This window comes from Macadamia integrifolia, chromosome 7 (assembly GCF_013358625.1).
Source record: "Macadamia integrifolia cultivar HAES 741 chromosome 7, SCU_Mint_v3, whole genome shotgun sequence".
NCBI lineage: Eukaryota > Viridiplantae > Streptophyta > Magnoliopsida > Proteales > Proteaceae > Macadamia > Macadamia integrifolia.
The window spans coordinates 35,895,671-35,907,315 of NC_056563.1; the positions used below are offsets into that span (position 1 = coordinate 35,895,671).

The 11,645-nt window shown below is 41.0% G+C and overlaps 1 protein-coding gene across 1 annotated transcript in view; it reads left to right on the forward strand.

The window, feature by feature from the left end:
* Nucleotides 1-9,182, forward strand: part of LOC122084298 (V-type proton ATPase 16 kDa proteolipid subunit) — an 11,935-nt gene extending 2,753 nt beyond the window's left edge. Inside the window, exon 3 of the mRNA XM_042652428.1 lies at nucleotides 8,728-9,182. Within this exon, the coding sequence (XP_042508362.1) occupies nucleotides 8,728-8,860 (133 nt within the window). The 3' untranslated portion in view covers nucleotides 8,861-9,182. The remainder of the gene's footprint in view (nucleotides 1-8,727) is intronic.
* Nucleotides 9,183-11,645: the final 2,463 nt, after the last annotated feature.

The window sequence follows — 11,645 nt, forward strand, 5'->3', positions numbered from 1 at the left end:
GACTGAAGCCAAGTTTGATAAGTTTATGGAAGAGATGATTGCCTTTATAAAGAGGTCCGACAAGCGAGCTGAAGAAGGATCCTCTACATTACCTCCTCAGCTTAACACTTTACAGATCGAAGACACATCTCAGAGGCAGCAACTTGATCCAGTTGTTCCCCAGGATGTTACCCGGTAATTTTCTGACAGAGATTATGGCATCAAAGTTGAGGTCCCCGAGTTCAGTGGTGAAAAGGGACCTGAGGAATTTCTTGATTGGCTTACCAAAGTGGAGAGAATTTTTGCGTATAAGTCTCTTCCAGATGTGAAGAAGTGTGAACTCATCATCACCAAGTTTATTGGGTATGCATGTTCATGGTGGGATGATGTAATCCATGCAAGGTTTGTTAGGAGACTTGGACCCATTACCAATTGGGAGGTCATGAAGCAGATCCTGACTGAAAAATTTGTTCCTCTTAATTATGAAAAGGTAATGTTCCATAAATTTCTTAACTTGCAACAAGGGAACAAAGATGTGGATTCATACACCCTCGAATTTCACAAACTGTGTTCAAGGTGTCGACTTCAGGAAACAGACCAGCAACGGGTGATGCGATATATCAGTGGGTTAAGTACTGAGATTCAACTTGAGTTGGCTAACACTGATTTCAGGTCTGTTAATGTGGCAGCGGCTCATGCCAAGACAACTGAAGAGAAGTCCATTTATTGGAAGGGTATGCTTAAGACTTCTTCAGTTTATAGATCTCCACTACGTGTGGAGGAAAAGAAGCCTGAAGCTCGCAGAATTAAAGAGAAAATGTCAGAGTTCAACGAGGATAGTGTTGGGGTGAAGAATATCATATGCTATAGTTGTGGTGAGAATGGTCACTATTCCAACAAGTGTCCCAACTGGACTTGTTCTGTGAACGTAGCAGAGAAGCAATCGACAGAGAAGAGTGAAGATGAATCTCATTTATATCCTTATCTCCTCGAGGATGATGATATTGTCGATGATGAAGATGAGGATGTAGAAGCTCATTCAACTAGCCTTTCATCCTTTTCGAATAGACTAGTTGATAAGGCTCCTCTCTTCAGACAGAAGGGTACTCTCCTACGCGGTTCCGACCCTACTGATGTTCATGCAATTGTTGATACTGGGGCAGAAGCAAATTTTATATCTGCTGAATTTGTTCGAGCACATAACCTTCTACAGAAGTAGGTTTTCAAGAAGATTCACTTGCGAGGTTTTGGACCCACAGCTCGAGAAGAGGCCACTGCAGTTGTTCGAGTACACTTACAGTTTGGGCCGTTACAGTACCATGTCACTTGTTTGGTCACCTCATTGGCACACTGTGACATTCTTCTAGGGCGACCTTGGCAGTGACATGTAGGCATTCTTTATGATGGCGCACGGAACACCATCAAGGTTAAGCAAGGAGGTCGTATGTACTTAATGAGGCCACACACATTATCAGACATGCCATGTCATCGACCGACTCCTGCTCCAGTGACACATCAACCTACTCTCCCTCCTCTTGGAGTTATGCTCCCTTTTATTTCGAGATATGTGCCACCTCATTGGCGAGCGATTTACAAGGGATTCTTGGGAGCACGACCTAACTCGACGGAGCCGAGTTCTTTTAAGACCAGGAGAGTTGATGCAGTTGCATGATGGACTTAGGAAAAAAAAATCTTTTGATTTGATTTTCTTTTGTTTTAAAAATAATTTCTTTTTAAAATTAGCTAGCTTCTAATTTTAGAATAGTTTCCATTACTTGTTTGATTTTTCCCTTATATTAGTCATGTAATGGATGAACTCAGTGGTTAGATTTGATTGAATTTGAGCCAATATGTTTTGGTTGAAGTCGATGGCTACCATGGATGCTTTCTTTCTCCCCCTTTTCTAATATCTTCTATCCATCGCTCTCTTTATCTCTGCTATTTCTTCTTTTTTTTTCCCCCTCGAATTCTATTTTCCCCCTTTCATCACTTTGTTTTGAATACTGAACACCCATTCGAGTCCTGTGGAAGACCTATTGAAGATCCACACATCAGCAACAAGTTTGAGGACCTGAAGACAACTTGTTTTCCCTGATCGACACTAGTTTTCTGCTAGGGTTTTGACCTGCTATTTGTCCTCTGTTTCTACCAAGCCTGTGGCCAGTTGCAGCCACACTTCTGGGTGACTATTGGAGGACCTAAGAGAGACTCGACCAAGAGAATGGAGGACTGGAAGGCCTTTTGAAGCTGCTGCTGAAATCTCCCTGGTGACATACTGATTCTACTACCCAGATCTGGTTCAGGTCCTTCGATCTCTTTGTTGCATACTACTCCAAGTTGAACATAGAGCTGTTGGAAGAGTAGGTTGTGGCGAAGCTTTGCCTAGAATATCGGACTCAGTCGACAGGTATCAGCGAGGTTCTCCTTCTGTTTCTGTCTCCCTATTCTGCCGCCTCTCTTGATGGTTGTCTAGAGGTTGAAGACAACCCCAATAGAATCGTGTTTTATTTTAGAGATACTTGTTTGATTTTACACTTAAGCCCCTGTGATCTAAACCTGTGTTCTAATAAAACGTCCTTACTTTAGTAATTCCAGAATGCCCCCCTCTTTTGTTTTTCTATTCCAGTTTGACCCTACTATTTATTTTCCTCCCTTTTAAGCTCTTAAAATTGTTTTTGAAATTACAAGAATACCCCTCAACCATTACATTGAGCTTCTTAGTCATTCTTGTGGGCCCTAAGTGATCCGATTTCGATCATTGGAATTCGGTTTCGCATCAAGGAGGGGTCAGGGTTGTAAATTTGGAGTTATTTTAGTTTTATATGCTCTTACATGTAGAAATTATTGGGAAGTAAGGCCTTCTCGACTATTGTCAGTCAAAGATACAACACTGCACAAAAAATAAATATGCAAATACTGAAAGAAAAGAAAATCAGACAAGCAGCCACAAGCCAAATTACAACACTAAAATTAATGTGGACAATGCTTCAATGTGAAGGGAAAAACCACGGGACAAATTCAAGAGGGCGTACCTAATGCATGAGGCCGCTGCCATTGTGGGATCTAGGGAGGGATAGATATACGCAGCCTTAACCCCCCCACTTTGTGGAGAGGTTGTTTCCCTATTCAAAACCACAATCATCAAGTCGCAATAGAGCAACCTTACCGTTGCGCCAAGGCCACGGGGTATATATTAGAGGGAATCCACTAAAGTCAAATGGGGACTGATGAGGGTAAATCTCCTTGACCACGGCACGGCCAAGGAGCGTTTGAACCAATGCTGCACTGCCACTCCGGCCCCTTATTAGGCTGAGCTACCACTTGGCCTCTCATTAGGCCGAGCTGCCACCTCGGCATCTCATCAGCTTGAGCTGTCACCTCGGCCCTCATTAGCCCGAGCTGCCACCTCTGCCCTCACCAGCCCAAGTTGCCACCTAAGCCCCCATCAGGCGGTGCTGCCACCTCGGCCTCTCCTCTGCCCATGCTGCCACCTCGGTCCTCATCAGCCCGAGCTACCACCTCGACCCTCATCAGCCCGAGCTACCACCTTGGCCCTCATCAGGCCATACTGCCACCTCGGCCTCTCCTCTGGTTGAGTTACCACCTCGGCCCGGCATCATCTGGCAGGGCTCCCAGAAACGTGCTCTCATCCACTCCTACATTCAAGGAACATAATCCCTGATCACAAGGACGAGACTCTATCCATTACGCGTCATTAGAGGCATCCATCCTTCCCACGACTTTTACTTCCGAGATTAGATGGGAATATTTTTCTAGTATACCCTAGGATCTGGAATATTCCTAGCATCAGAGTGGTCCCTCTCAAGGTCTCCACGCCCAGTAGGACTCTCCACGGACTTCTCTTTTTTTCCACTCCATCAGTAGCCTATAAATACCAAGGTAAGCCTCCATTGTGGGGATCGATCACTTATTTTGACTGAAACTCTTTTGAGTATCTGCTGTGGAAAGATCTGACTTAAGCATCGGAGAGTCCCCCGTCGGGTCAGCCCGGCTCTCCCCTGTCTTTTCTTCTGTGCAGATCGGCTGAAGCATCAGGAGCTGCAAGGAGGATTGTCTGGTCAATTTTTACCACATCAGGGACTAGAATGTTTCTCTTCTCAATTTTTTTTTCCCAAAAATTGGGATTTGCAACAAGAATGAGAGAAGAGCAATATTACTTGGAGAAGTACTAGGATACCTCACAAAAATCAACAAGATGACACTATCCCACCTCTAAAATCCCCCACTATATCTCCCAATAACTTGAAAAACAACCAGAACCACAAACACCAGTTTCGGTTTACTGGCTAGATCAAGATCGTTAGAGATAGTAAAACATGGCCTAAATGTTAGAGAAAACCTCCTGCAAAAATTCTATATTTCTTCTTTTTCAAGAGAGCTTCAAAACCTTTGTTTTTTTCTTCTCAAACAAGTTTGTCCATTCCTCTCCCCTAACCCTCTCTTTTCTCTTTTAGAAAACTCCACTTCACTCTTCCAAAAACGACTCTTCGTTTTCTACAACCCACCCAAGGAAAAATGGGCTGACTTCACGTAGGGCTGGACCCCCACATGGACCAACTCCCAACAGAAATCACCACTTATGTGCTCACACATTTGGTTACCCATGTGAAAGCTGTTTGTATTTCCATATTTGTGGCCATCTAAGCTGCTTGGTGGTATTAAGGTGCTTTCTTTTCTTTATTTTTTTCCCCTGATTAAGCATTAGTTATCTGGATTGGTTGTTTGGGAGCTTAAATGCTATTGTTTCAAGTCCAACAAGAGGTGGTATGAGTCATGGACATAGAAGGCCTGCATTTTGTCTCTTAGTGGTTGGTCACCACCCCCAAACCCGCCCCCCACCCCCCCAAAAAAAAAAAAAAAAAAAAAATCCCCTTTCAATGTGAAGGCTGAAGACAAACTGTTCTCACTGAAGCTCTTGTAGTGCTATTTTCCATTTTAGCTGGTCTTACTTGTTCATAGTTTCTTGCTTAGTCCTCTATTGGAGCCCTGGTTGGTTTTGGTGATTTAGTTGGTGCTGATTGATTAAATTAAACTGGAGTTGTACTTCATTATTTGATTTTCGGTTATTTTCACTGAACCAGTTGGCATGCTTTAATATAGAATTATGTTCTTTTTTTTTTGAGGATTCTAGAGAAGCTTTTCTAAACTTAGCCTCACCATCATAATCTATGAAGAAATTTGATTTCTCCCAATTGGTCGACCTTTATGGTCCTATAGACTTCTTACCTCTTAATTCTTATATTATGGGAATTTATGACTGTCTCTGTAGGAATTTGAATCATTACGATGCTTTGATGGAGATTGGGATCAATCCATTATATAACCAGTTTGTTTATTTTGGAAAATTCAGATCCCCACTCCAATAAAAATAGAAGGATGTGACTGGTGCTACCCTCTAATTTATTGCTCAATCTTCACTCTTAGTCTTCCTTGTTGAAAAAAGTTGGGTTCAGGGCTTTTAATTCTTCAATTTTTATATATAAATATAATATCCACTGTTTTGGCTGCATAGTATCTTATCTTTTATGTACCTGGTTATAGCAGGGCTTGGATTGGGGCCAGACATTGGTCATATTTACATCCTACTGAAGCAGGTTTTTTTTTTTTTTTTTTTTTTCTTTTGTTTTTTTGGGGGGGAACCCCGGATTGCATCACTGAGGCATTGAGAGGTTAAAAAGGGATGGGTTGTCACTTTTTTAGGTCTCAGTGTGGGGATTAAAGGGTCAATTTTGGTCATAAGAAGAATCAGGGGATAACCGGGCCAGGTTCTCAATGGTGTGTGTAGAATTTTGCAGGCACTGGAGATGAGTTCCAGAGTCTTGAGGGGTTATGGTTGGGCTTGACATGGTGACAAGTGGGAGAGAGTGGCCCAAGCCACATGTAGTAGTTTTGGTGCAACATGCCTTTGGAACTGACAAGAAGGTTTAATGCTTAAAGGGAGCCATATGGCCTTGAGAACTGTGGAGAGCTTGTGATCCTATTGAAGTCTCAATCTGATTGACCTGAACCTACTAAAGAGCCCTCATTACTCTTAAATTGCACAAGCCTTATTAGTCGATGAATCTATATGTGTGGGTTTGGGGAGTACAGTTCTTCCATGCATTGATGTGTATGTTGAAGTTTTTGGTGTATCCTAACACACACATGCCTATTTTTGTGTCCTTCGATTGAGATCTGATATCTATGTAGTAATATATGATAGTGTTTTGGAAGAGTAGGAAGTGGCGATAGATCAATGTTCTAGGATGTAGCGCTGTCATCAAGTCTGAGTAATGTTCTCAATTTCAATTTCAGAGGCCGTTACAACCATGGCTGCAACCAAAATATTTTGAATTAGGTCAATTTCAGCCGAAAGAAAGATTACACGTTTGAATTAAAATATGGGTAATTTACAGCGCCACCCCTTAGAGAATGCCATTATTATAAGAACACCTCTTTTGTTTCACCAAATTAGACTCAAACCCCCTATCGTCAGTTTCTGTTAAGGAATATACTTTATATGCTGATGTCAGCTATTATATTTTATTTTAAATACTAAAATACCCTTACTAAATGGGAAGTACCTAAAATGCCCATGTAATAAGATCCATCCCCAAATAGATTTGGACTACCGGTGATCGTACAGAGCATCGGAGATCATGGCAGCGGCAGCAACGGTGGCAGCAGTGCAGCGGTGGCGGTGGCGGTGGCGGTGGCGGTGGCAACAGCGGCAGCGGCAGCAGCAGTGGCAGTGGCAACAGCAGCAGCGGCATCAGCGACATTCAACAGCGGACCATTCCATAACCATTAGAATCACCGTTACAAAGAAGTAGGGAATAATAATCTAAAACAAAACTTAAGAAAATAAGAAAAGGTGAGAGAATATTAAGTGTAGAAAATAGGATCTGTAGGTTGCTACTCTGTTTCAGAGTAGACCATTCCAAAATATTTAGAAAAGAGGATCTGTAGGTTGCTTCTCTATTTTCAGAGCAGACCATTCCAAAACAATTTGAATCACTATTATTTCTGTCTTGCCCTTTGTTTCTCTCACCAAGCCATGGATAAAACCCAAATCTCGTCTCCATCTCTCTTTCTTCTCCTAGTCAACCCTAGCCATGACCTTCCTTCAATCATCTCTCTCATCTGTTACCACCGAACCCACTCTCTTTCTCTGTTCCCATTACCTTCTATAGCAAACCCCTGGTTTGCTTCTTCCCCAAGAGAAGTGCGGCAGTTCCGTTGCAGCCCTTAGAGGTGTTTGTCGTTGTGGTTGAGGTGGTGGTGGTGCTTTCATGAAACTATGATTCTGTTGAAGGGCATCCATCTTTGATGATATCAGAGAAGATATTATCCTAAACAGTCCTAGAAAAACGTGTGCGTGTGAGAGATGAGAAGGTGAGAGGGAGAATGGAACAAACTTGGTTGCAAAAGAGAGTTCTTTAACTGTGGAATGGAGCTTCAGAGAAGCCATCATCTCGCCATTACACTTTATGTTCTCAAGTCTCTGTCGTTCGTACTCGGTTAGGGTTCACAGATCCATGAAAGCAAGCTCAGAGAGATAGAGAAATAGAGAGACAGAGGGGTTTCAGGTTCCACCTGTCTTTGTGAATAGGGACCCCTCAGGTTCCACCTGTGTCTTTGTGAATAGGGTGTAACGGTCATTTTAACTCTTCTTTGAAAAGTGATTGACGGTAGGGGGTTTGAGTCTAATTTGGTGAAACAGAGGGGGTGTTCTTATAATAGTAGCATTCTTCTGGGGGTGGCATTGTAAATTACCCTTAAAATATTGAAACACCCCCCCCCCCCACCCCCACCAAAAAAAATGGTTGTTTCTGATCCAGATCAGCAGCAGGATAGGTGATTTTTAAAGTACCTGATGGGCTTTAGTTTTCGATTATGTTTTACATTCTTTTTTAGGAGATGAGTCTTATTAACTCAATTCTATTTGGTTGTTGTTTGTGCCAGAAAGCTCCTAATGTTTTATGAATAAAGAGATGGGTGGTTTCTGTGCATGATCTGTTGGATTCTGATTTAGTTGTATGATTCAACTACTCCATTGGTGAGACTCCAATACTGCTGTTGGGATTCCAGCAAAAGGCCAGGTGTGAGATCTGGTCATATTCTTCTTATCCTTCTTCTCCATTAACCCTTCAGGCAAGTACTGTTCTTAATTTATTTTGGTATCTCCTTATTTTAAAACTCTCTGTTTTGGAATCAATACATCTGATATTTCAGTCTTGATCTCAGATTCACCAACTGCCTGTCATCTCAACCAACATTTCGATTATTTCATTTCGACAACATATTATATTCTCTGTATTGCATGTCATTTCGTTTCAAGGCCCGTTGGAACCAAAATGTTTTGCCAGAAATTTGGTATTTCGGTTGAAATTTCAAACCATTGGCTGGGTATCTCATATCTGTTGTGCCTTTCTTACCTTTCTGTTTGAAAATAAAGAATGCATCTTGGTTCTTTTCCCTGATGGTTAAAATTGAAGTTATTATGGTAAATTAAAATATTTGGATATTATACTGGCACCATTACTTTAGTTCCGGTTTTAACTCCATCTTGAAGCTGAATATAGTTTCAATATATTCTGAATTGTTTCCATAAGAAAGGGGACCACAAAGCGTAAGTGTTTATTGTAATCCAATATGAATCAAATGGAATGGTCCTTGTCCATATTATTTTTACATTAATATAAAAATGCTGTTGCCCCTCTTATTGTCTTTTTGAATATTTTGTAGAGCTAATGCACAACAACCAAAACTCTTTGTTGGAATGATCCTGATTCTCATCTTCGCGGAAGCGTTGGCGCTTTATGGGCTCATTGTTGGTATTATCCTCTCTTCCCGAGCTGGTCAGTCCAGAGCAGACTGAGGAATAGGAGAACCTTGCGATTTCTGTGTGCTTTGTTGGTATCATTTGGAAGTTCCAGAAGTTCCAAGTTCTTTGCAACCTAGTGATGGTAGTTCAATCATGCGTATCTGTCGCGGCGAAATTTCTTCACTTGGAAACTGATTGATTTACTGACTTCATTTGGCGGTTGCTTTGTACTGGTTGTAGAATTATTGTGTTTCTTGCCAAAATAAAGCTTGGGAAGCTTACCATTTATCAATTACTGTATTTTGCAAACATAAGTAATAGATGGTGTAGAAACAGTGTCATTCTGGATTAAAGAGCCTGCATGGTTGTTAGTTCTTGTGCTCAGCTCTACCATCTCTTCTGTTAATTACCGACTTTTTTTTTATTGACACCTTCGGTATCAAATAATTTGTAAAGTTTGCAATTGCACTAGGCTTGTGATGCACTAGTGTGGGTATTTGGATTCTTCCTCCTCTTCTTTTACTCCCAATTGGGGGTGGTGGGTTCTTTCTGTTATTCCACCCATTATTTATCTATTTTCTAAGAAACAATTTTGTCAAAAGTGTTTCGAAAGGTGTCAGCAGGTGCGCGGAGCTGGAGCCCGGCATGTTCGTCCCATGGGTTCCTCCCTCTCCCCTTCGGAGGTTAGCATATAAGAAACTAGTGAAGCAATTCCAGCCAACCATTTTTCGATAATCCATTTTTAAAGTTAATTGTCCTATGATTAAATAAAAGGTCAAATTCATACGGGGTATGTAGACTGAATATAGATTAGGGGCACAAAACAACAGCAATTCAGTGAAAACCTAATCATCTATGACCATGGGGAGCTCATCTTCATCATATAAGCTTCTAGTGTCCACAGGAAAATAGAGATTCGATTCTCTCACTTCTTCTTCTTCTTTTTTTTTTTTTTTTCCTTCCTTTGGGTAATCGATTTATGTCCATTTAGAAATTGGGTTAGGATTGAATGCAGAGAAGGTAGCGTAATTATCTGATAATGAATCAACAACCAAGGATTTGAACATTTCAAGGATAGATGAAGATTGAAGATTGAAGTTCTTAATCCTGTGGTCTAGCTGTTGGAATCCTTTTAGCAAAATCTCAAGAGAAGGAGAATATGCCAGTTAGTTTTAATTTCTCTCTCCTCTCTCTAGAGCTGCCGTATTGAGAGTATTGTGCACTGAGTATGCCTTTTTTACTCTTTCCTCCATCCTTTGCGAACCCTTATTAGAAGAACCACTGTAGTCCTCTCATTGGTCCACTTTGGGATTGCTTCCCAAGCTGTTGGCATGATGATCGTTTTCCCATTTTGTAAAGGGTAATTTACAATGCAATCCCCTAGAGAATACTATTATAAAAACACCCATTCTGTTTTACCAAATTAGATTCAAACCCCTATCATCAGTCACTGTTACAAAATATACCTTATATGGTGATGTTAGCCACTATATTTTTTTTAAAATACCAAAATGCCCTTATTAAATGTGAAGTACATAAACTACTCATCTAAAAGTCCCCACCCCCATATCAGGTTCACGTACAAGAATGTTCTCGTACACTCCTAATCCGTAGAAATAGAATCTATTAAATAAAGAGAGAAAAATGATTCTATATCCATGGAACAGAACAGTTCTCGTACATTCTCGTACGTGAACTGGAACCGCTCTAACTAATAGTATGTACCCTGAGTCCCTGACCCCAAATCAATTCCTTCATGTTCGCAGCACCGGCGATCACGACGACGATGGACGGTGACGTGGAGGGACGCACGGCGACTAGCAGGGACTTGCGGCGACCAGAAGAAAATGAATCATCTGTTCCCCTGTTTTTATTAACATTTTTATTACCTAAGTAGAACCCGCCATCCAAGTCTTCAACTTCGCCGAGGCTATCAGCATCAGCCGCTGATCACTGGACAAGCTCTTCAAGATTCTTGACCTCTACGAACCTCGACTTCACCAACGACACTTCTTGCTTCAAGCTTTGCTATCAGTGATATTCAGATCAGTGAGCAAAAAGATAACCTAAGGTGAGCTTTTGCTCTTTCCATCTCTCTATTGCTCTCTGCTACACAAAATGAAGCAGCCTCGGAGAAAACAAGTAGAGGTATTACTCTCTGCCTTTTTTCTCATTTTTGTTGATTTGGATTTCTAAAAACTTTAATGTTGTTGTTTTTGTTTTTTTTTTTCCTATTTTTCTTCTAAATTGGAAAATTGCAGTCGACTTGGGTTGAAATCTTGTGTTTCGGCTAATTTTCAATGTCCAAAATCTTCTCTCCCTCTTCTTTTCATGTAATTTTCAATATCCATATACTCAATCTTTGAAACCTCCTTGAGACTTTCAGAAAACCCAGAACCTTCTGAACCCAATTGGCGATTAAACATCCAATAGCAGAAGAAACTAAAAAAATTATAATAATAATAATAATAACAGAAAGGGGGAAAAAACAAAGATGATCCAATATCTGAATCCTTCTAGATTGCCATCAATTTTAATTTCCAGAAAGACCGTTTGTCAGATGCGTGTATGATGCGCCACCTAAACCCTTTGGTCCTTCTGCTCATTTTGATCTGTTTTTAGTGTCTTTGTTTGCAGGTTTGATTATTGGGAGGTGGATCAAAAGCTCTTTGAACCAGAGACCAGGAAGATAAATCGTGTAAAAATCTAGTAGTGGAATAAACTTGGGGAGAAGTAATGAGAACAAGGAGGCAATCAAGCCCATATAGTAGAATAACTGATTCATTTGTCCAGTCATTACTACACTTTAGACAACCAAGAAGAAGAGTAATCTGAGAGG